Source organism: Phyllostomus hastatus, unplaced genomic scaffold (assembly GCF_019186645.2).
Source record: "Phyllostomus hastatus isolate PE091 unplaced genomic scaffold, TTU_PhHast_1.1 phas_contig_198, whole genome shotgun sequence".
Taxonomy (NCBI): Eukaryota; Metazoa; Chordata; class Mammalia; order Chiroptera; family Phyllostomidae; genus Phyllostomus; species Phyllostomus hastatus.
Window position 1 is genome coordinate 5,150,687 of NW_025333715.1, and position 27,372 is coordinate 5,178,058.

At 36.8% G+C, this 27,372-nt stretch overlaps 1 protein-coding gene across 2 annotated transcripts; it reads left to right on the top strand.

Annotated features, from left to right (window-relative positions):
• Positions 1 to 29: 29 nt before the first annotated feature.
• ST13 (ST13 Hsp70 interacting protein) lies at positions 30 to 26,951 on the top strand. 2 transcript variants are annotated; one of them, XM_045834868.1, is made up of 12 exons: positions 30 to 184; positions 6,483 to 6,537; positions 8,372 to 8,447; positions 10,201 to 10,271; positions 12,341 to 12,407; positions 13,964 to 14,048; positions 14,188 to 14,298; positions 17,730 to 17,832; positions 19,019 to 19,135; positions 21,128 to 21,176; positions 23,506 to 23,618; positions 24,732 to 26,951. In XM_045834868.1, exons 2-12 carry the CDS (start codon positions 6,484 to 6,486, stop codon positions 24,858 to 24,860), a joined length of 975 nt encoding a protein of 324 aa, XP_045690824.1. In that variant the 5' UTR covers positions 30 to 184; position 6,483; the 3' UTR covers positions 24,861 to 26,951. The 2 variants fall into 2 exon arrangements, with proteins under 2 accessions (XP_045690824.1, XP_045690823.1); XM_045834867.1 differs by lacking the exon at positions 30 to 184 and adding an exon at positions 218 to 469.
• The last annotated feature ends 421 nt before the right edge of the window (positions 26,952 to 27,372 follow it).

A 27,372-nucleotide genomic window follows, 5' to 3' on the forward strand; every position in this document is an offset into this window, starting at 1 on the left:
CCGATTCTAAGTGACTCTCTGCAGGGGCGATGCCTTCCGCCTTCTGGAAAGCACCATGTAGGGGGTTGAGCCGTCCAGAGAACTGGCTCGGAATTGAGAATGTAAGAAAGCGTACACGCAGAGGCAGGCAACAGCATGAACAGCCACACTTCTAGAAGGTTCTAACTAATGCGCAGAAATAGAGGTGAGAGAGTGGAAATGAACAGGCCCAGGACCCGGGGTCACGAGACCGTTGGTGGGCGGAGCCAGCGGCCGGGGAGGTTCTAGTCTGTTCTGCCTCGCGGCAGCCGCCCCCTTCCACACGGTCACGCCGAGTTAGCAATCTTAGCCGCGCGTGCTGCGTCCCGCCACTTCCCGGCATGGATCCCCGCAAAGTGAGCGAGCTTCGGGCCTTCGTGAAAATGTGTAGGCAGGATCCGAGCATTCTGCACACTGAGGAAATGCGCTTCCTGAGGGAGTGGGTGGAGAGGTGAGACCCGGGCCTGTGGACCGTTGGGGGTGGGAAGAGGGACGACCGGAGTGGGAGCTGGGCCGTAGCTGGCGCGGGGCGGAGAAGCAGGCAACTCCGCGAGTCGGCCGCCTCCTTTGGGCTTGCTCTTTGGCCGGGAAAAGGAGGCGACTTCCGTGGGGCTAATGGAGAGTCGGGTAGCGTAGTACAGAGGCGGGGAAGGACGAGACAGAGCTGGATCGCTGCACCCTGAAATCGCGAGGGGTGTGTCTTGAGCGTAACGTAAATGCAGACGACTGCGGGTGTTTGGGTACTACACTCGGGAGGGAAGGGGTAAGAGCTTCGGGACTTCGATTTCCTGGTGTCCTGCTTAGTTGCAATGTCATACAACAGCTGCTTTAAGGGATATGCCTTTAAACGGTGTTGTAGTAATTACTTATTTAACAAGTTATAAAGTGATAGGTATATTTAATTCCCTTTAAAATTATTGCGAATCTGACTGCCTAGAATTACGTGATTTGGGAATCGCTTCTACCTCCGTAGTAGCAGTGCCGTCACTCCGAACACTAAAAAAGAGTGATTTTCCAAAACTGGTGTGTTTCCACGGTCGGTTTTTCTTAGCTTGAGAGTACTTCGCCACGTGCACGGAATTAATTGAATAGGCATTGAGCCAGATGCTAGGAAACAGTATTAAGTAGAGCCTAGAGATACAGAAAAATACAGGAATTCGTTTTGATACTTAGCATATAATAGAAATTACTGTTCTATACATTGAAGGGGAATTAAGGGAGAAATGAGATCTTTCCCGGAGTGATTTTTAAAAATCACTGCTACTGGTGGGTAATTGAAGAGATGACATACAAATTGCACCTCATAGTGGTAAATAGCGACAGGACAAGGCAGTGTGACTTCTGGGAGGTAATATTACCTAAACCTTGCTCTGTGTACTTATCCACGATTAACATGCATTTGAAACACTTTCTGCTAACGAACTTGTTCTCAGGAAGAAACTTAAGTTAAAAATCTATCAATGTCGTCTATGAGGGTATAACTTTTTTCCTTTAAGAAGTTTCTTAAGTCCTTATTTCCTCTCACCAGTTTTACAGCTACTAAATTTCTAGCTAGTAAGTTCTAGTAAGACTTTTGCTCATGTGTTCTATATATAGTATAAAATCTGAGAACACTTAAAATTATTGCAGCAACTTAACTACTGTTAGTAATAACTTAATGAAAGCATCACTTAAGATATTTGTATGCTTTTGTCCTTTAATGTCTGCTCATTGGAGGGAAGTGCCTACAAATAAACTTGTTAAAATTCCAAGTAAAGAGGACGTATACCACAGAAAGAAATAGCTGGCATCAAGAGTGAACATTACACTGAGTAGATAGAATGTTCCACTCCTAGGGAGAAAAAGGAGACACTGAAGAAAATGTTAAAACGTATGTGAGAACAGTGTTATAACTGGTGCTGGAGTGATTATTGACTATGTAGAGAATTCCAGTAAGTTCCAAAAAGTATTGTCAGACATTATTCCCAAAAATTAGCCATGTTTTTTGTTTTAATGTTTTCAATAGGTAATTCCAGTTTTTCTTTCTGGTTCTATTTTTATTTTGTCATCTTAAATTACTGGTTTAAGTATGGGATTAAGCATCTTGGCATGTGTAGAGGCCTTATCTGAACTTCAGTTGAGTTATTAACATAGATGGTTTTGCGATTTCTGTTTTAATCTAAATTTGAGTTTTGTCTTATCTGAGACATTTGAGAGTTATCAGTTCTTCTCTTGTCTGCCTTCATATCAGTCTTCTTCAAGCAGTCCAAGATTACAGGAGATCTGGCTGAATGTAGAGACTTCCAGGGCCAGGAATATTTCTCAAGTTGAAAGCATTTCAGAATTCTTTCCATACCAAGTTAGTCATAGATTCCCAGGCTTAGACAGCAAAGGACATTTGCTTATTTGCTATAGTTTCTACCATTGTTTATAGCTTCAAATTTTATTAGATGCTGAGAATTTATTAGTCTAACCTTTTAAATTGGACAAAAAGAAATACGAAGAAAAGAATATTTGGCCCAATAGACAGTGGGGGTCCAAGGGGACGACATTCTCTTCAACAAATATGTGTTGGGGTATTTTTGTTTTTCTAGAGAGAGGAGCACTGTCTGGCACTATTTTCTCTCACTTAACAACTTGTTTACTTTGTATCTTTTGTGTGCTTTTCAGTAAATTTTTAAAAAACATCCTCACAGGAGATTTTATCTATTGATTTTAGAGAGGGGGAGGGAAAGAAAAGCATCAGCGTGAGAAACGTGGGTCGGTTGTCTGCGGTATATCCCCCCCAACCCTCCACCAGGGACTGAACCTGTGGCCTGACGGAGATCGAGCGCATAACCTGCCAGTGTGTGGGATGACACTCCAAACAGCTGAGCCACCTGGCCAGGGCTTTGCAGGAAATACTGTAAAAGAAGTGAACAGAAAGCCTTTCTACCCGCAACGGATTTAGGATATAGCACCCAGTTTTTTGTATGAGTGCGTAAGTAACTAGCGCACAAAAAGTTGATGGAATGTTATCGAATTAAAAGAATTATGACTGGTTTTGTGTGATGTCATATGAAGAAGATCTCTGCACCAGCCCTGTTTGAAAGCGTAAAAAACCCTAAACTGGCAAAGGCCATTTTGCAAGTTTTGTCAATTTTAAATAAAATTTACGTGTCTATAAATTGGCACTATTTTCGGAAGTTGACTAAAATTTGAAATGTGAGAAACTCGAAATCTAGCTTATGAGGAAACTTGTTTTCCTCCCAAGTTTTAACTTGTTAATTTTTTTTTTTTTTTTTTGGAAACAGTTTCTAGCTTGCAGAAAAATTGCAAGTACAGTGCAAAGGATTTCTTTTAACATTGTGCCCCCGATACCATTAAGTGTGTATTTCCTCAAAAATACAACCATCACACTCAGGAAACGAATTGCTGCATTTCATTGTCATGTCTCTTAGTCATCTTCATTCTGAAACAGTTCCTCTGCCTTTCTTTGGTTTTCATGACCATGGCAGTTTGGAATACTACTGGCCAGTTATTTTGTAGAGTTTCCTCAACTTGGGATTGTCTGATTTTTTTCCTTAGGATTCGATTTAGCTAAACACATTTCTTGACAGGACTATCATTTTCTGAAGCTTTAACATAAAGTTAGACTGTTGTGACTGGTGTTTGAGTGTCACTCTAAATACATTCCTGGATGCTACATTTTGAAACTTGGGCAAAACACAGCATAAGAATCCTGGGATTTTGCCCTGGCTGGTGTGGCTCAGTGGATTGAGTGCCGGCCTGCGAACCAAGGAGTCACTAGTTCAATTCCCAGTCAGGGCACATGCCTGGGTTGCAGGCCAGGTCCCTGGTCGGGGGCATGTGAGAGGCAACCAATTGATGTTTCCCTCTCTCTCTTTCTCCCTCCCTTCCCCTCTGTCAATAAATAAATCTTTAAAAAGAAAGAATCCTAATATTTTTATTTAAATTTTAACTGCAAAGAACTACTTTTGAGTCCTGTGTTCCTTTGAAAACTAGACTTCTGTAGAGCGGATTTTTAAAGAATTTTGACATGTTTATAGGCCTGTTCTTTATCATTGAATCAATTATGCTTTGCTCAGTGGAAGCTAAGATGTTTTGGATCATGTAATGACTCATTTACTGGCATATGGGAGCCATTTTTCCTTGTTAAGGGCACTAACACTAAGTAACTGAGAAAATTTTTGTAACTAACATTAAAAAGTATGGGGAGAATGCACTTCTTCATGATTGAATGGTGTTCTAAGAAATTTTAAATTTCGTGGGTTTTTTTTTTTTTAAGATTTTATTTATTTACTTTCAGAGATAGGGGAAGGAAGGGAGAGAAACGTTAATGTGTGAAAGATCCATTGATTGGTTGCTTTTCCCACACCCTCCCCCAAAGAGGGACGTGGCCTGCAACGTCCCAGGCACGTGCCTGACTGGGAATAGAACCGCAACCTTTCGGTTCACAGGCTGGCACTCAGTCCACTCAGCCACACCAGCCACGGCCTAAGTTTTGTTTTTTATTACATTTACTATTTTATTACATTTGCTAAATAAATATACTATTTTATTGCCTACTTTTTCATTGTGTTGGCTTCATCAAAAGATAACATTGAGAGTAAGAAGGCAAGTCACAGGGTGGAAGAAGATATTTGCAATGTGTAAAACTGACAGGGCTAGTATGCAGGTGTACAAAGAACACTTACATATAAGTAAGTGTGACAGACAACCTAATAGAAAGCTGGATGAGAGTTGAACCTGACAAAAGTGTCTATTCAAATGGCCAGTAAATACAAGAAAAAGGGCTCAACTGCAATGAAATACCACTATATGCCTATCAAAATGGCTAAAAATTTAAAAGACGATAAAATTTAATGGACGATAGCTTTGTGTTAGCCAGTGTGTGGAACAACTGGAATTCTCACTGCTTATATATGTGTAAGTTGGTTAAAGAACTTAGGAAAATCAGTATTCCTTTTTTCTTTTTTAAGATTTTATTTATTTATTTTTAGAGAGAGGGGAAGAGAGGGAGAAAAACATCAATGTGTGGTTGCCTCTTACATGCCCCCAGCTGGGGACCTGGCCTGCAAGCCAGGCGTGTGCCCTGACTGGGAATCGAACCGGTAACCCTTTAGTTTGCAGGCCAGCACTCAGTCCACTGAGCCACACCACCCAGGGCTGGAAAACCAATATTCATTTAAACCCAACATACATATATACCCTATGTCCAGAAATTCTAACCAACTAAAATGGAAGTGTGAATATAATTCTAGATATAAAGAATAGACACGTAAGGGTGTTTGGAGTAGGTTTGTTTCTGTTTTCCAAGTTAATACCTGTTTCACATAAAAGGTAATGGCTTTTTTCCTTAGATTTTTATTGTCCTTTTGAGCGCCATCTTTACTATTATGGAGTGTCCTTAATCCAATGAACATTTTAGTCATTGCACTGTTGCAGGTAGCCCATGTGCTTTAGAGTCTGTCTCAAATGGAGCTTGTAGCACTAAATTTTTGTAGTCTTTGTTTCTCCTTGTTTTAAAGTTAGATGTACAGTACATCCTCACTTAACATTATTGATAGGCTCTGTGACTTCAAGTGAAATGATGTGTAGTGAAACCGTTTTTACTACAGGCTAATTGACACGGACAAGAGTTAAGTTACTACGGCATCAGATCAGTGTTACAACAACGTTATATGAAGACTTGCTGTATGTAATTCATGGTGTTGCCCTGGAATATTGGGTGTGAAGGGCTTGCCAGTGCTAAGACGAAGTACTGATGGGTGAAGTTCAGAGGATAAATTGAAAATCTAATGTGAGGATCATGTGAATGTAAGCAAGAAGAAACTTTTTTTTTCTTTACCCGAGGACTCTTTTTCCATTTCTTTCAGAGAGAAAGAGGAAGGGAGAATGGGGGAGAAAGAAACATTGATAGGAGAGAGAGAAACATCTTACCTCCCACCGGGCCAGACTAGGGACCATGTATGTCCAGAGGGACTGGGGAGCAAACCCACAACCTAGGCACGTGCCCTGACTGTGAACTGAACCTGCAACCGCTCCAGCCAACTGAGCCCCACTGGCCAGGGCAGCAAGAAGAATATAGGTCCTAATCAAAACAAACATTTTGAATTAATTATATGATGACTTTGTAATTATTTCCTAAACTGCCTTTTTTAATTTGAGTTTTTACTGGATTTTAATATATCTACTGAATTCTAAATGAGCACAGAGACACTATATGATTTTGTTGACTGGGCTTATTGAGGTAAGGAATGGGTAGATTTTCATTGATCGGTACACTAAAAAATAAGTGAAATTTGAAGCTGAAAAACTCATAGTACACTAAATTAAAATTAATTGAGTTTACTCTTTAAGGTTTGAAAAGGTAATCATCTAAATGTCTTAACTTTTTCCCCAGCATAAGTAAATACTGGTTGGCTTAGTGATTTTTGCTTTTCTAAATGAATCTTTTTTTTTTTCTTTTCATCTTCCTCAAGCATGGGAGGTAAAATACCACCTGCTACTCATAAAGCCAAATCAGAAGAAAATAAGGTAAATTACGAGTTTTATCTGTGTGTTTAGTAATAAAGTACTACAAGGTTTCTTAAGGATGTTTTTCAACTGCTGCTCTCAGATTACCACTCCTGATTTCCCCCAGATCACTTGGAAATAAGATCTTTGTAAAATTTCTGTTCTGACATCAAATCCCTGGAAATTGATTTATAACTGAGAGTTTTGGGTTGAATAATGTTCAGTATGTTTTAGGATAAATGAGAGTAAATACTCTCTTTGTGCATGACCTGTAGGTGGTAGGTTTTGTGATTGAGTGCTTTTGCAATCTTGTTGTATCTTTAGTATGTAGCACAGTGTTTTTGCATTGTAGGTACTTTAATAATATTTGCAAAGTAAATTAACAAATAGCCCAAATCAGTAATTCTCAATTTTTTCTGTGCTGCCACCTGAGGGATGTTTTTGAGTGTGATTCATGGTGTTGCCATTTATTTAGAATCCTAAACAAGATTTATGTGTCTGGATGTGAAACTAGAAGTTATATCTTTATTTTAAAGATTTTATTTATTTATTTTTAGAGAGAGGGGAAGGGACACAGAAAGAGGGAGAGAAACGTCAGTGTGTGGTTGTCTTTTGTGTGCGCCCTGCTGGGGATCTGGCCTGCAACCCAGGCCTGTGCCCTGACTGGGAGTCTAACCTGTGAACTTTTGGTTCACCTGCTGGCACTCAATCCACTGAGCCATACCAACCAGGGTTATATCGTTGTTTTGTTTTTGTTTAAGTTTGTTTTTATTCTTAGAGGGGAAGGAAGGGAGAAAGAGAGGGAGAGAAACATCAGTGTGCCAGAGAAACAGACTAATCGCCTCTCACACACCCCAAAATGGGAACCCGTGCCAGCAATCCATTTACCTGCCCTAGCTGGGAATCGAACCTGCAACCCCTGGGCTTCGCAGGCTGGTACTCAATCTACTGAGCCACACCAGCCAGGGCAGAAGTTACTGTACATCTTTGAACAAGTGAAATGAAAGCAGTTAAACTAAAGCCCAAAAGTAGGTTTTTGTGTGTGTGTGTGTGTGTGTTTTTTTTTTTTTTAAGATAACTCATGGTCAGAGTTTGGTAGTTTTTGAGCCCTATGTAGGATATTTTGCCATGTGATAAAGATGTATTAAGGCAAAATTATATTTAACCTATATCTCTGTTCTGCTAAAAAATTGTAATGAAAACATTCTAATTTAGAAAACATGGTCTGTTTCTCAGTGTATGCTAAAGCATCTTGCACCTTGCACATGGTAGGGACTCAACAAACGGATATACAAACCACACTGGTTACTGGTAGGGTGGGAAGGGAATTTGGGTATACTCCTTGACTTCTTTGAAATTTCGTCATTTGTGCATTACAGTTCCGTAGTTCTTTATTGGCAATTCCAAATCTCAAAAACTCATGAAAATATAAAACTCTTTAGTAGATTTGTTTGACAATAAAACATCTGAGTAAACATGAGGCTATTTATAATTTTAATCCCACTTACTGTGAATGCTCAAACTTTACTTTGCACAAGTAACGTGTCTGATTATGAGGAGTTGTAGACTCCAATGCCCATTGAAGATATTATATAGTATACACATCATACTAGCTTTCTGAAATCCAGAATATTTTAAAACCTAAAACTCAACATACAAAAGGTTTAGATGAGGGAACTGGATTTATATACCTTTAAAAGACATGAAAACAGAAAACTAAAATTCATTTACCAAAACGAGAAAGGAAGCATGAATGAAATACAATGCATGTGAATAGTTTATACATAAAATTGTATAAATAAGTATGTATAGGGTATGCTATTAAATACTAATAGTATTGTCTCCCCTTTGCTAGGAAGAAAAAACAGATAGTAAGAAGGTGGAGGAAGACATAAAGACAGATGAACCATCAAGTGAGGAAAGTGACCTAGGTGAGGAGATAACCCTCGGGATAAGATCCTATGTTGATTTTTACTGACTAAATCAGTGTTATTTATTAGAAATATGATTTGAGCTACATATGAAGTGTAAAATTTTCTAGTAACCATATTTAGAAAATTAAACAGGTGAAATTAACTTGAATAACACTTAAATTAATATACCTCAAATATTAACATATTTAACAGGTAGTCAATATGGAAAAACTGTTAGAGATCTTTTTTCATATGAAGTCTTCAAAATCCAGAGTATATTTTATACTTTAGTATATCTCAATGCAGATGTTACGTTTTTGTTGGAAGTAATTGATTTGTATTCAGAGTTCATAAAATTTGTGGTTGAGAAGTTGGGTTTTGTACCAGGGTTGTTCTAAACATAGGTAAAAGTTTTCCACTAATGGCATTGAACCAAATATTTTCTTCTGGTACTTGAATCCATGTTGATAAAACTGGTTCGTTGCAGAAGAGTTGTTATCTATGACACATGAGTTTGGTGGGGTTTCTGTAGTTGGTTTTTAAGACTACAAAACTGGTAAGTCTTTCTGTAAGTTTTGAAGTGCTTTGAGACTACAAATATATACTCCAATTATTATCTGGGCAATCTCTCTCTCTCTCTCTCTTTTTTTTTGGATTTTATTTATTTTTAGAGAGAAGGGAAGGAGAAAGGGAGAGAAAGAGTAATGTGTGGTTTCCTCTTGTGCACACCCTCTACTGGGGACCTACCTGGCCTGTAACCCTCGCATATGCCCTGACTGGGAGTCGAACCGTTGTCAACTCTTTGGTTTTCAGGCTCGCACTCAATCCACTGAGCTACACCAGCCAGAGCTAACTGGACAATCTCTTAATTTATGGACCCTATTTAAATTCAACTTTACTTGGAATTTTTCAAATTTTTAATCAGTTGACCTTTGTTATTTTTAGAAAGGGCAAGATAACTTTTTTTAGTCACTTAATTTTCTAACAGTTTCCATAACTATAATTTTTTTTACCAACTCTCTCTGAAAGCATTTTATTTTTTGTTCATGAATTCAAACTTTCATAATTAGACAAAGCTGTAAGTTCAGTTCCTGTTAAAAATTGATTTAAAACTTTTCTTGGTTGGATGTTCTGAATTCAGGTAGCTAATTTTAATTTTTTTTAAATGTTAAAAGTAAACTCATAAAATTCACTGCTAAAAATATCTAATATTTTTTTTAATTAAAAATACATTGCTAGGTTTGCTGTAGCAAATTACAGTTGTTTATCATGAAATTTACAACATCTCTCTTTACACTCTTTCTTCATTATTTTCATTATAGTGTGCTAGCTTTGCGGTTTGATTCTGCATCAGTATTATACCTTTATTTTAGAATAATCTTTATCCAAGCTTAAAAAATTCTATTAAAATTAAGTATTTTACCATCATTTACATCAAAATACCACTGTAACTTGTGCTATCTGTGTAAAGTATTTTTTAAAACACTGATGTGTAGAACAAGACATTTGAATCCATTTGTTGAAACTGACTAATCAGTGGTGTGTCAGTGTGTGATACTAGAAACTGCACTAGCCCATATTCCCACTACAGCGCAATCATAAGTACCTTACAAAATGCAACAATTAAAATGAAATGTAGTCTTACACTACACTAAACACCAAAGTTGTATTAGGTGGAGAAATGTTTTACAGTGCATTAGTTTAAGTAAAATTAACAAGAAAATATTCAGTTAACCAGTTGCACTAATTGTAGTTCCGTTTTCTCGGGCAGAAATTGATAATGAGGGCGTGATTGAAGCAGACACAGATGCCCCCCAGGAAATGGGGGATGAAAACGTAGAGGTAAGAGGCTTACTTGCTGCTTTTTACGAGGAACGTCAAGGTCCCACCTATTGCAATGATTTTATGACAATTCTTCCAGGAGAAGCACATATGAAATCTTTCTCTGACTTAAAGAATTTAGGAAAGCATTTTATTTTACTGAAAATATTTGTAAAAATTCTTGTTACTTTTAAGTCATACTCTCTGATAATTTCTGAAATCGTTGTTTTCTTTGTACCTGTTTTTTCCATTTGCATCTGATTTGACTGTGAAATTGTGTGTTAAGGAGATATCTAATGCCAAATTGCTTCCAAATGGTTTTGTCGCTACAGTTACGGTAACGTGCTTAGGGTGGTGGAAATGGTTCTTGGGAAGGGGGATTGAAAAAAACTCAGATATTACAGTAACACATTAACATGTTTTATATATCGGTGGTATTAAAATGGAGGGGGTGAGAATTAAGAAAAAGTGTCTAAAAGAGCTCTCTGGTGATCGATGTAAAAAAGTTTGAGAAACACTGTAATGTAGTAATCGCAGCTTAAAGGGCTAGCCCATATCCTCACCAACTCTTGATACTGTCGGATTTCATCTTTGCCACTCTTGTGTGAAGTGCTATGCCTTGTGGCTTTTAATTTGAATTTTCTTGATTTCTAATGAATTTGAACATGTTTTGATGGTTATTGTTCATTCACAGGTATTTGTGAAGGCCTGTTCTGCCTTCTCCCATGTTTCTTTTGGCGTTTTTGTTTCTTACTGATTTATAGTTTTATTTTCTGGATACTAGCAATTTGTTATCTATTTGTGTTCAGCATATTTTGTACTAGTTGTGGCTTGTCTTCATTTTATGTTGTCCTAATAAACAAAGTCTTTTAGTACAATTAAATTAATAATTTTAATACATTATGTTTTATTGCCTCAAGGTAATAAATGTAACATTGTTTTTTCCTTCTTGAGAGTTTGATACATTTGCCTTTCTACCTTTAGTTGCCTGTCAGCACCATTATTGAATCCCTTGCCTCAGTAATGTTTTCCTGGATGTGTGGGTCTGTTTGGTGATCATTTGTTCTGTTTGTCTCCTTGTTTCCCTGTACTGATGATACTTTGTCATGCATGGCTTTATGCTGTCTTGTTATCTGGTAGGGCACAGACTTCCCCTGTCCCCCCAGAAAACTTCAGGAGTATTTTGGCTGTTCTTGGCCCTTTTTTCTTCCATATAAATTTTAGAATAAGATTGTCAATTTCTTCTAAAAAATAGGATTTTTTCTCTATTAAAATTGCATTAAATCTAAAGTTAGGGAGAAGGGACATTTCACTATTGAGATTATCTGTGAGTGTGTTATCTAATTTTTAGATCTTTTGGGGCATCATTCAATAACATTTTCTCCACAATGATCTTCACTATTTTTTAAAAACTTAAATTTCTGCTTCCTTTGGTTTTTCTAGGTGAATACAAATAAAGACAACTGGGTACTTCCGGTTCTTACACCTGTCAAATCATTGTCTTAATGAACTAACCAGCACCTCTAGTAATATTTTGCAGTGATGGTGACAGAGTAGGTTTCTTTGTTTGCTGCTTGTTCAAGAAACCTTTTAGCTTTCCACTTCTTTGTTTTCGTTACAATAGTCTTTTACTGTCTGCATCTTTTGTGTTTGTTCTGTCTAGTGTAGATACTCAGTAGATGTTTGCTGGAACAAATAAATGAGATAACTGTTTTTCTGAAGATTAAAGCCTAAGAGCAACTAGCTGTATAGTTCTTGTGAGGAGATGGAGTTTCAGTGTTTGTGAATAACCGGAAAGGGGTTGGTAAGGAGAGCAGAGCAGCATGCTTAGGTTGGGGTGGAGGGGGGCAAAGGTGATGTTTAAGGCAGAGCGTAGGGACGAAAGTTTGTTGTTTCATGTAAATAATTAAAACTCATCCTGTATAATTTCTTACTATTCAGTTGTTATAATTATTCTCTTGGCTCCTGGAAACTAGAAAAAAAATGAACAAAAGTGGTATTTGTGACTACCTCATTCCTAAAAAGTCGAAATTGCTTTCTTCTGTTTGCTCTCTCTACTATTCTGACTCTGCCTTCATTTTTTCCTCTAGATAACTGAGGAGATGATGGATCAGGCAAACGATAAAAAAGTGGCTGCCATTGATGCCCTAAATGATGGTGAGTGGTTTTTACTCTTTGCTACATTTCTGTGAGATTCTGGATATTCTCTTCTCTACTACAGTAACTGTTAAAATAGTGGGAAAGGGAAAGGGAACTTAAATTTATTGAATGCTTTATACTGGAGTACTAAGGATCTTATTTTCCACCCAACCCTTCCCCATTTATAAAGAGGCTGAAATCACTCAGGTATCAGTTACCTTGCCTTGGGACAACAGACGTATCCTGATGTAACTCTACTTTCCTTGAATCTTTCTCCACTAAGGGGTCTTTAAAAATGTGCAAAGTAGGGGGTGGGGAGAGGAGGAAGAGGCCAAAGCAGGTCAGGGAAAAATGGAGCCAGAAAGAGACTTGACTTTGGCCAGTGGGTGCATGATGATTATTCAGATGATGTTTTGTTGAGTTGTGCACTTGAAACCTGTATGTCACCACAAGAAGCTCGAATGAATGAATGAATGACTGTATGTCATTGACTCAGTTTGGGGACATTATTGTTTACCTTTTTAAAAAATCCTCTCTTGTTCTGATCATCTGTTAATATTCCAGGAAGCCTCATTTTCTCTAGAGAATAAAAATCACATAAAGTGCTCTCTAGTGTAGCTCCCTGGTGTGGCTCCAACCAAAGTTGGAGCTGAGGTTGTGGATTTAATTCCCAGTTGGGGCATGTATGAGAGGCAACCAATTGATGTTTTTCTCCACCCACCACCACCCCCGGCACCCTTCCTCTTTCTAAAATCAGTAAACATTTTTTCAAATTTAAAACCTTTCCCTTTTGCCCTGGCTGGTGTGGCTCAGTGGATTGAGTGCCGGCCTGCAAACCAGAGGGTCGTGGGTTTGATTCCCGGTCAGGGCACATGCCTGGGTTGCAGGCCAGGTCCCCAGTTAGGGGTGTGTGAGAGGCAACTGATCCCTATATCTCTCACACACTGCTGTTTCTCTCACTCTCTTTCTCCCTCCTTTCCCCCTCTCTAAAAGTAAATCAATAAAATCTTTAAAAAAGATGCCTGGTCCCCAGGCATGTACCCTGACTGGGAATTGAACCAGTGACTCTTTGGTTTGCAGGCCAGTACTCAATCCACTGACCCATACCAGCCAGGGCTGGGGATTTGTTTTTTTGTTTTGTTTTGTTTTGTTTTTGTTTTTTTGAATTTTTATAGTTTCTGTGAATTCAGATGATAAATTTTTTTCATAAGCCCTGTGAATTAAGTAGGAATGCTTCTTTCGTTAAATTTAATTTTATCCTTATAACTTAATTGGATAAAAGAAAAATTAATGGAATAAAATTGATTGATTCTTTAAATTTTATCCATTTACTTTTTCTCAATTAAAGTTAACGTGAGTCCTAAGAGTATAGCATTGTCTCTGTCTTGAGTGATTTACGGTAGAAGCTTGATAAAGTTTTGCTTTGAAGAGCCAGTTTTGTGTATTAATTTAGAGACTAGTCTTTTTTTTCTGGTCTGAATAAAGAATGTAAAAGACTAATTGGAAAAGATCAAGACTTTTTCTTAATATTTTTATTCTCTGGCTATTTCTCAATAACTTTTGTTTCACTTTAGGTGAGCTACAGAAAGCCATTGACTTGTTCACAGATGCCATCAAGCTGAATCCTCGCTTGGCCATCCTGTATGCCAAGAGAGCCAGGTGGGAGCTCCGAGCAAAGAAGTAGTATCCTCTAGTGAATAATTTCTGATCACTTATTTTAATAGACTTGCTTCTGTAGCAGTCCCAAAGATATTATTGTTTTAAATGAATACTTTTTAATATCACACTTATTTTTTAGTGTCTTCATCAAATTACAGAAGCCAAATGCTGCCATCCGAGACTGTGACAGAGCTATTGAAATAAACCCTGATTCAGCTCAGCCTTATAAATGGCGAGGGAAAGCACACAGGTAAATAATGGAACTTATTTATTTTCAGAACTCTTTATTTAAATCTGATATTTTTAATATGCTTTCTAAAATAACCCAAAATTGCCTAAGGATTTAATTTTAAAGCAATAATTATGAGGTGTACCCCCCAAAACTGGAATTATCTTCTGGAGGGTGGGCGCTTTGTAGTACAGGCTTCTCCTGTTTGGTGAGTGTTCTAGGAACTCATCTGTATCAGTGCACCAGCTGGCATTGTTGTGAGAGGCTGCATTCGGCTTCAGTGAATTGTTTTTGAAGACTTTTTCACCTTGTTTGCCCATTTCATAATGGGTGCTGTATGAGTGCACCTACCTATGCCTCGCTAGAATGTTCAGTTTTTGACTGCAAACAGCATGATCCCCATACCCCACCCTCCCTGTTCAGCTGATCTTGCCCTGAGTGACCTCTTTTTTGTTTTCCTGTATATAAAAAGTCCTCAAAGGGAAACATTTGGCCAACGTGGAACAGGTAAAACAAAAAATGGCAAAAGCACTAAAAGGCATCCAAATTGACGAATTCAAAAACTGTTTTGAGCAGTGGAAAAAAGTCTCAGTAGGTGTACTACATCAAATGGAGAGAACTTTGCAGGTGACTGATGTTTAAACATGTAATAAATACATAATTTTTTATAAACAAATTCCATTTTGGGAGGAGGTCCCCCCTCGTATATGTATCCAATATGAAAAATTGAGAAAATATCATAAAGAACAAATAAAATAAAAATTCTTCATGTCTTTTATTCAAAGAAAACCACTGTTAACAGTTTTTGACCGTATTATAGAACCAAGTTTAAGGTAAGGATTTTTCTCCAAATTATCTCCAAGAAAAGAGTGGCCTTTGTCAGGCAAGTTCAAAAACAGTGAAGACTTTTTCTAGAACTGAATAACAAAGTTTTATTCAAGGGTTTTAGGGGGTTTGCAAACTAGAAACACAACTAAGCAATACCTAAAGCTGAGGTTCTTAACAGTAAAAAGTATATTCTTAATCAGTTCTGCATTCATAGCCCCTGGATTCACCCAAGACGGTAATCATCAGATGACCTGTTGTCTATACAATGAAACATTTTCTCCTTGAGGTCATTCTGAAGGTTCGATGTGTGTCCAGGGGCTGGTGTACATCCAGGTATTGGCAGGAGACTGGAAAGTTCAAAAGTTTTAAGTTCCTGGAGTCAAGAATAATCATCTCCTTATGCCTCAGCCTACTAAGAAGCTTGACTACAGTGACTATTTCTTTCTTTTTTTTTTTTAATTAAAAAATTTTTAAACAATTCTATGTATTTCTTTTTAGAGAGGAGAAAGGGGGTAGGAGGAGAGAGGGAGAGAAATATCAATGTATGGTTGCCTCTCACATGGTCCCCACTGGGGACCTGGCCCACAACCCAGGCATGTGCCCTGACTGGGAATCGAACCGGTGACCCTGTGGTTTGCAGGTCAGCGCTCAGTCCAGTGAGCTACACCAGCCAGGGCCACAGTGACCATTTCTTCACTCTGTTTCCCACCTTGTATCATTGTCCTTACAAATTTTCTTATTTTCAGACTTCTCTTTGCAGCTTAGCCTTGACAACCAATAAATTATAGAAAGCATTTGCTAGCCTCCAACTACCTCAGTCCATGCTAAGTCACCTGAAAAATCAGAAAAGGGGGCAAATAAAAAGTGAATTTAACCCAGATTGGTAATCATTCCTGGAAGCAAAACAATGTTATTATAAATAGGTATTCTGTGGGTTGGGGATAAAATGTTTGATGATACCGACATCTTACATGGAATGAAAAAGTGCTGTGTACTTCAAGGGTGGGTGGAGATGAAGATGGATATGCTGAGACAACCTGCACTAAGGTGACTCAAAAAGCAGCTTCAGTTATTATTACGACACATATCAAAGATACGGGTAAAAGATCAGAATACAAATTGTTAACGTCCTGTCAGTACAGGAAAGCTCATGCATTGCTGTTGATCCTCTTGAGACCCCAGTAGTATTTGGGCATTTCCTTGCCTTCTGATAGAACACAGAATGTGAGCTCACCTTATACGTTGCTTGTCCCAGATTTGGAATAAGTCATTTTTCCAAGAAACCATAGTTTATTTTAGTTGGGGTTATATTTATAGTAACAGAAGTTTGGCGAGTAAATGTGCTCATTGCTTCCAGGATAGCCTGCCTTCTGTCATTTTAATAGACAGAGTCAGAAAAAAACATTTATTAAATAATGATTTTGGAGGAAAAAGATTTTTTTAGTTTATACTTTTAATTAAAGTTCAACATTAAATATATTTTGTATTTTTGACACTATTATCCTGAAGTCAAAATCTTCATCCTTAATATATTTACCTACTTGTGTTATCCTACCTTATACAAAAAACTGTTTTAAAATCATACCTTGGAGATAATATCTCTAAGTAGGGTTTAAAGTTTTTTTGTTGCAGTTCTTACCTATGTCCCACTGAAAGATACACTGTGGGATATAGTCTCCCACTGTGGTTTATGTTGTCAATGCGATTAGCCTCTTCTCTGTTTTCAGTTGGGTTTAAGGTTTGCTCTATTTCCATCCTCTCTGGTTCAGTTTTCATCTTTATGTGAATAAAGCATTTTCATGTTTTTTAAAGAGTCAAAACTGAGGTTGAGTTCACAGGTATAACCAGAGAAGTCTGATTTCCATTGCTATCCTCCTACTTTATTCTTAGCTATTCCCACCAACCTTTAGTTTCTGCTTTATCCTTTCCCTCCTTTTTCAATAAAATGTGTGCGCACACATTGTTTTCTGTTTTATATAGAAGGTAGGTAGCATGTTGAACATACATGTCAGTTCTGTTTTTGATTAACTGAAAGTTGTGGCTCTACATAATTTTTTAAAGCTTCATAATCTGAATTAAGAAAACGGTATTCTTAACTTTTTAAGCATTTTTTAGTAGAAAGAATAGGTTTAAAGTTAATCATAAAGGAAATTTAAACTCTTTCAAACTTTTGTTAGGTGAAACGTGATAATTAAATTGGTTCATGAGTCCTGACTGGTGTAGTTCAGTGGATTGAGCACTGGCCTATGAACCGAAAGGTTGCTGGTTTGATTCCCAGTTAGGGCACATGCGTGGGTTGCGGGCTAGGTCCCTAGTTGGAGGTGCAAGAGGCAACCTCTGTTTCTCTCACACCTCAGTGTTTCTTTCCTTCTCTTTCTCCCTCCATTCCCCTTTCTCTAAAATTAAATAAAAGTTTCTAAAACAATAAAATAGGTGGATTTTATGGTATGTGAAATGTATTTCAAAAAGCTGTTTTTTAAAAAATGGTTCATGAAAATTTATAGTTCAATATTTAACTTAAATTTTTTCTGTAATAATTCTTTTTTATAATAAGGAAGAAAGACACCATGCTACATAAGTGAATATGGAGAGCAATTCCTAAAATGAGTTTAACTCTGTTTCAGACTTCTGGGCCATTGGGAAGAAGCTGCCCATGATCTTGCCCTGGCATGTAAATTGGATTATGATGATGATGCTAGTGCAATGCTGAAAGAAGTTCAGCCAAGGGTATGTTAAAGTAGAGAAAGGGAAAGTCATTACTGTAATGCTCCATGGCTTTAGTACTTACCTGCAAAACACACAAAGAAACAAACACTTGGAAGTTATCTGTAATCACTGAAGTTTGTGCTCAGCTCAGGAAATACCATTAGGTTTTCATGCTTTCATTTTTTATGCTGTATTACAGCGAGCTCTATTACTTTATTTGCAAGCCTAAAATAGAATTATAACCAAAGAGAAATGAAGTGGGGGCAAATAGAAAATTTGTAAAATGTGAGCCGAGGTTGAGTTTAGTCTGTCCTTACTTACAGGCGTATATAGGCACGGTATCGAACATGAGGACCCTGTGGTAGTTAACAAGTTTCAGCCTTTCAGAAATGATGGTAATGAATCCAAAAGCTAGAGTACTCTGTTATAAGATAATTTCTGTCTAAAATTGTCGGTTCATGTTAATACATTTACATGGTAAATCCTTCAGCTTTGTGGGAAGTTACAGTACCAAGAATTTATAAAGTTTTTAAGGTAATGCAAATTTAATTTAAATTGGCTATTACTTTTAGAGACTGTTTTATTTCTTTTTCCTTCTCATTACAGGGCTAACTCAGGTTATTTATTGTATGAGATATTCTAGAAAATAAGCTTCTTAAATGCATGAAGCTAATGTAAAGGCTGAATACGAATCATATTTACTTTATTCTTCAGTAAATAATAGATTCCACATGTTTGTCATGGATGATGCACCAGTGCCTGGGACATATATTTTTCTCTTAACCCTTACAGCATTTCTGTAGACTCACATGTTTCTCCTCCCATACCCCTCATTTTACGGATGAGGAAAGTAAGTATGGTTAGACTGGTGAACAGCTGGTACATGTGCTCCCAGATTCTGCCTTCCCATGGCAGTTTTCAGACAAGAATTGTGCAGTTTGAAACTTAATTGCCATCCTTGCCCCAGTTAATTGTTTGAAATTTATAACATTTCTGACTTCAAATTCTAGCCTCATTCTTCTCTTTCACAGTGGACTTGTTAAAGCTTGAGTTACATCAAGTCGTTTTCTGTCAGAAAAATCTGTCATTATTCAGAACTATGTCTTAAACACCTCTGCACAAAGAAAAGTAATTCTTTGACAGAACTGTAGATGCGTGTTGGCTTTATTTCATTTTTCAGAACGTTTTTCTGTGGCTCTTTTTCTAGGCCCAGAAAATTGCAGAACATCGGAGAAAGTATGAGCGGAAACGTGAAGAGCGAGAGATCAAAGAAAGAATGGAAAGGGTTAAGAAGGCTCGGGAAGAACATGAGAGAGCCCAGAGGGTAAAGTTTCTATAGTTAAACCATGAAAGGGAGAAATACAGTAGGTTAGAGCTTTTAGGATATTACTCTAATTCCAGGTTCTTATTTAATGCTGCCTCCAGTTTTGTAGAATGATTCTAAGTAATAGCTTTGCTGGGTAGAGTAATCTTGGTTGCAGGTCCTTGCTTTTCATCATTCTGTACAGTTCTTGCCAGTCCCTTCTTGTTCTTTCTGAGAAATCAGCTGATAGTCTTTTACGGGAACTCCTTTGTAGGTAACTGCCTTTCTCTTGCTGCCTGTAAGATTCTCTCTTTGTCTTTAACCTTTGGCATTTTAATTATGATATGTCTTGGTGTGGACCTCTTTGGATCCAACTTGTTTGGGACTTTCTGTTTCCATGTCTGTTTCCTTTGCCAAATTAGGGAAGTTTTCTTCCATTATTTTTTTCAAATAAGTTTTCAGTTTCTTGTTCTTCCTCTCCTCCTGGCACCAGTATGATTTGGATGTTGGCCTTTGTGTAGATGTCCCAGAGTTTTAAACTCTGCTCATTTTTTAAATATCTTTTGTTCTGATTGAATGTTTCTTTCTTTCTTTCTTATGTTCCAAATCATTGATTTGAATCCTGGCTTCCTTCCCTTCACTGTTGGTTTCCTCTGTTTTTTGTTTTTGTTTTCATTTTTCTTCTTTTAATCATTATTTTCTTAGGTTTTATTTATTTTTAGAGAGAAGGGAAGGTGAGGGAGAACGAGAGGTCGAGAAACATCAATGTGTGGTTGCCTCTCATATGCACCCTACTTAGGGTCTGGCCAGCAACCCAGGCATGTGCCTTGCCTGGGAATCGAACTGGTAACCTTTTGGTTCGCAGGCCTGTGCTCAATCTCTGAGCCATGGAAGCCAGGGCTGTGTGCTTCCTTCTTATGGTTGTACAATGAGGCAAAGCATGTCTACTTGTGCCTCCATTTTGACTGGAAACTTAATCTTTGAATTCTTAACTGAGTTTATATATTTCTCCAGTTTATAATCTTGTTTTATCCTAAAGTCAGATTTTTCTCTGTCGAGTAATAAAAACTTGGCAATAATTATGTTTTCTTAAAGGTGCTTACCCTGGTGTGTTAAATTTTGTGATTCCATCATTCCAGTAGTTTAGTCATAGCTATTTAAAATTCCTCTCTAGCTATTTAGTTATAAAGTCGTATTATATGAAACTGAGAAAAAAATTTATCCATAATTTATATACAGTACTGTTGTTGATGTTCTTAAGGTTTCTCCTAGTTTTTTTCTATATTATCCTTTTGCATTGATGCTATTAGTTGTCACCTATTTATTTTTAACATTGAACAAAAGGACATAAAGCTGTATTTACAGTTATATAACATTACACTATAATTTTTTGTCATTTCATATTTTCAAGTATCATGCTTAATTTGGGGGATTATGGTATATTAGCTTCAAAAGTAATTTTTACCTTTATATATCCTTCATGACTTTATAACTGGTTTTGAGAAAAATTTATGTTCGCTTTCAGTTTGTGTTTAAGAAAACAGCCAAAGCCAGTAAATCTAGTTGTATTTGTTGTTGAGTTATGTAGGGAGAGTATGGAAAACATGAACCCGGGAAACAAAAGTCATGGTAGTTTTAGTAATCTAACCATATGCTTTTATTTTGGAATTTAAAACAGTAAGAATGTAGGTTTTGTAAGCATGGACAGACATATCAGTATTGTAAGTTACTTTCCAGGGTCCCCCCCCCCCAAAGTAGAAGTGAAAAACACTATTTGGAATCATTATCGGAAGTAATGTTCATTGAGAATGTAATTGGACATTTTGGGGAGTTTGAGGTGGGGTATATCCTTTAGTCCATATTTCCATTTGAAATTGGTTATTCTTGTAAGTCCTATATAACTATCTTATTTTAGAGTATTTTTCGTGATTTTTGCATGGATAGGGTAGAGGTACATAGCAGGACTCTTTTCCTCCCCGTTACATAATTTGTTTCTTCTTTTTCCCGTTAAAGGAAGAAGAAGCCAGACGACAATCAGGAGCTCAGTATGGCTCTTTTCCAGGTATTTTTAAAGAAAAAGTGAACCCATTAGTATTGTAAATAACTAGAGAATATTCTGATTTGGGTGCTCTGATATGTCTATTATATTTAATACTATTAGTCCTTAGGACACTGAAGAATCTTTAGAATGTTAGTTCTAGAAAGTTTCATTCTAATAAAAATTTTGTGTTAGTAGCAATGGAGTATATTATTTTTCCCACACTTTGAGCAGTATTGTTTTTAAAAATAGCTAACATTTATTGGGGCCCAAGCATTGTACCTTTATTTTAAAAGATTATAATAATTGATTATGATGGATTCCAAATATTTCTAAATAGCTATAATGGAATTTTGTCCATTGCTATTCATGAGATAGTAGGTAAAAGCACTGTATGTAATTAATTATTAAGCACAAAAAATATTTTAAGTCCAGTGTAAAATAATACACACTTTTTTCTTGTAAATGTCAAGTGATCAGAAATTATTAGGCAAAGCCTTGCATGATACCATAGTCCTACATAATACGGGTAGAAGAGCAGTTTAAAAGGCACTCAGAATGAATGAATACTTCCTGTATAAGGCCATATGAAATTTATATAAAAAATAAGAGATTTTTTAAAGTTTATAATTTTCATGGGGAATCAGCTGTTCAAAAGTAACCAGCTTTCCCTCAAGAAATGTTTATAGAGGCAGCTAGCTACGCACCACTTGGGTTTTTATGCCACTGGCTAAAAAAGGTAGCCAATATTCTGAAAGGTCATGTGCAAAGCAACTAAAAAAAAAAAAAAACATATTGGGGGTGACTTGCCATTTGAAGAAAAGGCAAGGAAATTTTAGCTCATAGTTTACTTTCTGTTTAAAATACAGTTTTATGTAGGGTACCTTGTTTTAGAAAATGACCACTAATGTAGGCCAGTTTTTTGTTACGTAGTTGTTAATACCTAGATTTTACAAGCAGACTGGTTAACTATTCCTGCATAAGGCCAGTAATTTTTTTATGGGTAGAAACTAGTTTCTCAGGATCAGCAAGAGAAACTACAAGTCTGTAGACCCCTTGGATCTCTTTATCTGTGGTTGTTTGTTATTTATGGGTATGTTTAACTTACTGGGGCAGGTGCTAATGACTTTGTAATCCATGCTTTTGCTTTTTGATGGCTTTATTACAGTCACCCTTGTGTAGAATACATTAATGTTACTTGGATTTCCCTCAAGAATGCCCCTGTATTGGTATAATGGTTATTTCAGGATACTTTAGTAGATGTAAAGATAATTTTAAAAAAAAATTAGTACAAAATAATTTGGGCATATAATCTAAAAATGTTCTGGGAGAATTAAATCCTTTTTGCTAGAGCATTGTTCTAGCAAAGAAGAAACACCAGGAGTGCTTGTTAAAAATGCAGATTTTCAGTTTTACTTTCAGAAATTTTGATTCTGTCTGGCGTGGAGATAAAAGTCCATAGCTTTTTATAACAAGCATTCAGTGTGGTCCTTGAAGGCATAACTGCTTTGGGGGGCGGGGGTGTGTTTGTTTTTTGAAAGAACAACAAAACTCTTACGAGTTTAAATTGAAACAGAAAATGCTAAAGAAATTTTGTAATTCCAAGGAACTTAGTCTTCTTCTTATTTTAAAGTAAGATTAGTTTTTTTTTTTTTTTAATTGTATTGCTAGGGAAATAAATGAATCTGGAGGTAGCAAAGTCTGATTTACAGCCTTATTTTTAAGATGTAATTTGAAGGTTAAAAATTGTATCTTGTTACATCCAGTTAGAATATTCTGCCCTCTTTGTGTTTATTAGCATCCTTTTTCTTTATGCCTGTCTGTTATTTTAAGCAATAGTGTCAACATAAGAAACATCCAACCCTGTAGAGAATTTTTTTAGTTTATTTGAGCCAAAACTAATGACAGTTGCTCGGAAGCAAGGTCTCAAATACTCCAGATAATGACAGTTTTGCAGTTTCTTTTAGGCATTCTAAATTAGGGAGGGAACATACAGAACATTACATGAAGTTGGTAGAAAGGAGGTGGGGATTGGATTACAGAATTATGTGCTCTCTTGAGGGTGGTTGCTACTTATTTCAAAAGTGTGTTAGATTGACAAAAACAATGGACAGGACTGGCTTAAGGCTAAAATAAACCTTTTACTAAAGAAGTTATATGCCTTTTATGCCTCAGGCCTAACTACCCATTATGACCTGCCCTGTTAGGAATTTAGGATTGGATCACCCTGTGCAGTTACTTTTACAAAACTCCTTTTTCATCCACAGTAGAAAATAGTGTACTATTAGATTACTTGAGAATTTGGCTGCTGTCTGTACAGTCTCCCCCCCCACCCCCCCATTTATTTTTGTAGGTGGCTTTCCTGGGGGAATGCCTGGTAATTTTCCTGGAGGAATGCCTGGAATGGCAGGAATGCCTGGGCTCAATGAAATTCTCAGTGATCCAGAGGTTCTTGCAGCCATGCAGGTAAGACAGACAAACATTGTGGAACTTTGTGTCAATACGCATTTCTTTCATAACTCTGTGTGGAGACGAAGGTTACTCTGTTAGCCAGATTTTATTGATCTGAATTACCAAATAACTAACTATGCACTTTTAACATTCATTTTCTTTCAGAATGGGTAGCTAAAGCTTTTTTTTTATCCTCACCTGAGGACACACTTACTGATTTTATTAGAGAGGACAGAAAGGGAAAGAAACATCTGTGTAAGAGAGAAACATCCATAGGCTGCTTCCCATAAGCACCTCAACTGCAACCTAGGCATGTGCTCTTACCGGAGATCGTACTAGTGACCTTTCGGTTTACAGGACAAAGCTCCAATTAAGTGGGCCACACTGACCAGGAGAGTAGCTTAAGTTTCTGAAAATTGGTTTATAAACCCTGACTGCTGTAGGTCAGTGGATTTAGCATAGGCTGCTAACCAAAGGGTCACGCTTTGGATTCCCAGTCAGGGCTCATGCCTGGATTGCAGGCCAGGTCCCCAGTGGGGGCCACGTGAGAGTCAACCACACATTGATATTTCTCTCCCTCTCTTCCCCCTCTCCCTAAAAATAAATAAATAAAAATCTTTTTTTTAATTATTAAAAAATAAAAATAAGAATTGGTTTTATAGGAAATTCTTTGCAATGGGTGGTAATTATATCCCGTTGTGCTTTTCTTTTTTTAGATTTTATTTCTTTTCAGAGAGAGTGGAAGGAAGGGAGAAAGACTAGCAGAGAAATATCGACATGTGAGAGAAACCTGGGTTCCTGGCCTGTAACCCAGGCACATGCCCAAACTGGGAATTGAACTGGTCACCTTTGGTTTGCAGACCAGTGCTTAATCCACTGAGCCACACCGGCTGTGGCACCAGTTGTGTTTTTCTTTGAATCAAAATTATGGTTTTTTTTTTTCAAAGTGATATAATTGAGTTTGACTTGGAAGTGCACATTAGTAACATTTATACTTCAAGGACTTGTCCAAACCCCAAATAACTTGTCTCTGACAAAATTATAGGATTTAAGATAACAAACTTGTTGACCCATAGAATTTTTAAATACTTAAAAAACAACAACAAAAACCCACACCTTTCTTTGCAGGATCCAGAAGTTATGGTGGCCTTCCAGGATGTGGCTCAGAACCCAGCAAATATGTCAAAATATCAGAGCAACCCAAAGGTTATGAATCTAATCAGTAAATTGTCAGCCAAATTTGGAGGTCAAGCGTAATGCCCTTCTGACAGAAACAGCCCTTGCTGAAGGAAAAGGAACTTGGATCACTCGATGGATGTCGCAATAATACAAACCGGTGTACCTCTGACCTTCTCGTGAAGAAAGCTGGGGTGCGTTGGAGAGAATCCCTACCCCTCCGCCCCACATGCAGCTGTAACATGTGACCGTGGCTTTGCCATTATGGTATTCTTTCAGATAATGTTTTCCTACTGGGAATTACAAAGTTCAAACACTTTTAAATCTTAAAAATATTTAAAAACAAATTAAAAGGGTGTGTTAAACCCTACACTTTTCTTTACTAATCATTTTGGTGTTTTCCTTTTAATTAATTGTGCAAAAGATACTTCACTGTGGAAGATATACTGCCCAGTTTGAGTAAAATAAAGATTTATTAGTGGAAGGTAAATATAACATTTAAATAGGTAGTTTGAGTTGAATATTATAGTTACTGAGGCATTTTGATTTCTTTTTAAATGCTTTATTTTTTAAAAAATGATTTATTTCAATAAAACTACTGGGACCACCAGTATTGCAGTAGGACCTGGGTAGGGACTGGAAGTACCTGGTAGGGCGGCAGCAGTCTTACTACATTTTAAATAACACGTACCCTTGTGCAGATGCATTTAAATCTTACACTGTGGTGAAGGGATGATTTTTACAATGCTGCAGTAGAGTTGTATTACTTAGCTCTGTTCTTGTCTGATTACATAAAATAAGTAATAAATGTTTCATATTATTTCCACAAAGGGGAAATAAGGAAATACTTTTCTTTTTATACTTCTGTGTTTAAAATTACTTTTTCTGGTCAGAAAATAACCCAACTCTTTGTCAGCTTTCTACTTGTTTTTACATTTCCCACCCTTACTCTTTGGCCTAAAGATAGTCCTATTTCACTGGCATCATCACTGCTATCATTCACAGTATAATTGTGCAAGCATATTTAATGCTGGGTTTAATGTATAATGCATATAATGACTATGTAGGGTAATACCCATAACAGCTGTAGTTTTCTACTTGGCTAAGAGATTTCATATTTAAATACTAGATTTCTACTTCCGGGGAAATTTTACCATATCAAAAGATGTTGAAAGGAGTGATTTCCTTTGATGTTTGGTCGTCTATTTAGGAAATACCAATAGAGTTTGTATTTGGAGAGAGTACGAGGTTTGAATTGAGATAGTAGATGGGAACCTAAGTTTTTTGATCGAGCATGAATTATAAAATTGATGAGATCCATGGTGGTTCTTCAATTATAGTGTTGTTGGTATTGTGAAACACTCATTGTTCTTTTCAGCTCTTAAATACTGCAACCATATTTCCACCCCTCCTTCCTCTCCAGCGTAAAGAAAATGATAAATTTTTTGTTATATATCCAATTCCTGTGTTATATAAGACTAAGTACCAGCACTGTACCAGGAATTTCGAGGTTTCTACCTGAAAGCAGTTTTAAGGGATGAGGCCCTCTGTACTTGCTCATTTGAAGAATCAGTGCGAGGAGCAGTGAAGTAAATTTTATGGAATACATTTTTGCAATAGCACATATCTGAAGTCATAAGTTGGTTTTCAGATTCTGGCCCTTTGCTGTACACAAGCAGATAGAAATGCATCTGTTATATAAGAGAAAAAAGCTGTATGCTAATGAAGCATGATTTTTAAACCTTTAAAAATACTCAGCATATAACCTAGCGTTTGAGCTTGCCAGTGTTCCTTTTGTTAATGTGTGTTCTCATAATTTCTAATGTACACTGTGAGTAATTCAAGACGAGTTACTTTTGAATTCCTTATTTGATTTGATTTGCTTAACTATATATTATCTAAGTACATTTTAACATTGCAAATACTACCATAAATGGGTAAAAGTAAAATTGGTCTTCTGGAAAATGTGTTCTGTGCTTTTAGACTTTTAAGTTCCACAAATTAAAAAATGCTTTCATTTTCATAGAAAGTATCATTTATAAACAAAATGTTCCTTTTCTTGTGCTAATAATGCTATAAGATGGAAAAGTGAAGGAGTTTTTTTCTGCTTAAAAATATATAGTTACTGGATATTTCTAGCTACATTAAAATAAACTATGGTTTTAAACTGGATATTGACTCCCCACCCCCCCTTATTTTGCCCAGCACATGTTCTGTTTCTTTTGTCTCTAGCACTAATCTTAAGTGATTGGGCATAGTAGGCTTAAGATTAATTATAAAGTGCTGTTAACAATGACCCCGCACAAAATACATTAGCCTAAGTCAGTGATTTTCAACCTTATTGATCTCATGGCACACATAAACTAATTACTAAAATTCTACAGCACAGCAAAAAATATATTTTTGCTGATCTGACACCAAAAAATAGGTATAATTTTACTGATTTACAAAAAATAAAGTAGTTACTGACCCTTTTTGCTCCAAACTGACTTTTTAAAAAAATCAGGTCCAACCTGATGTGGCATGGCCAATAAGATGCAACTCTGTTACATGACATACATACTTATGGTTCAAGGCAGGGCATTCATACTGG

What these genes read in the sequence shown, in the direction of transcription:
- ST13 (XM_045834867.1), top strand. Translation starts at nt 360, where the DNA reads ATGGATCCCCGCAAAGTGAGCGAGCTTCGGGCCTTCGTGAAAATGTGT. An exon ending in CCAAATCAGAAGAAAATAAG is followed by an intron (nt 6,538 to 8,371) that starts GTAAATTACGAG and finishes CCCCTTTGCTAG; the next exon opens with GAAGAAAAAACAGATAGTAA. An exon ending in CATTGATGCCCTAAATGATG is followed by an intron (nt 12,408 to 13,963) that starts GTGAGTGGTTTT and finishes GTTTCACTTTAG; the next exon opens with GTGAGCTACAGAAAGCCATT.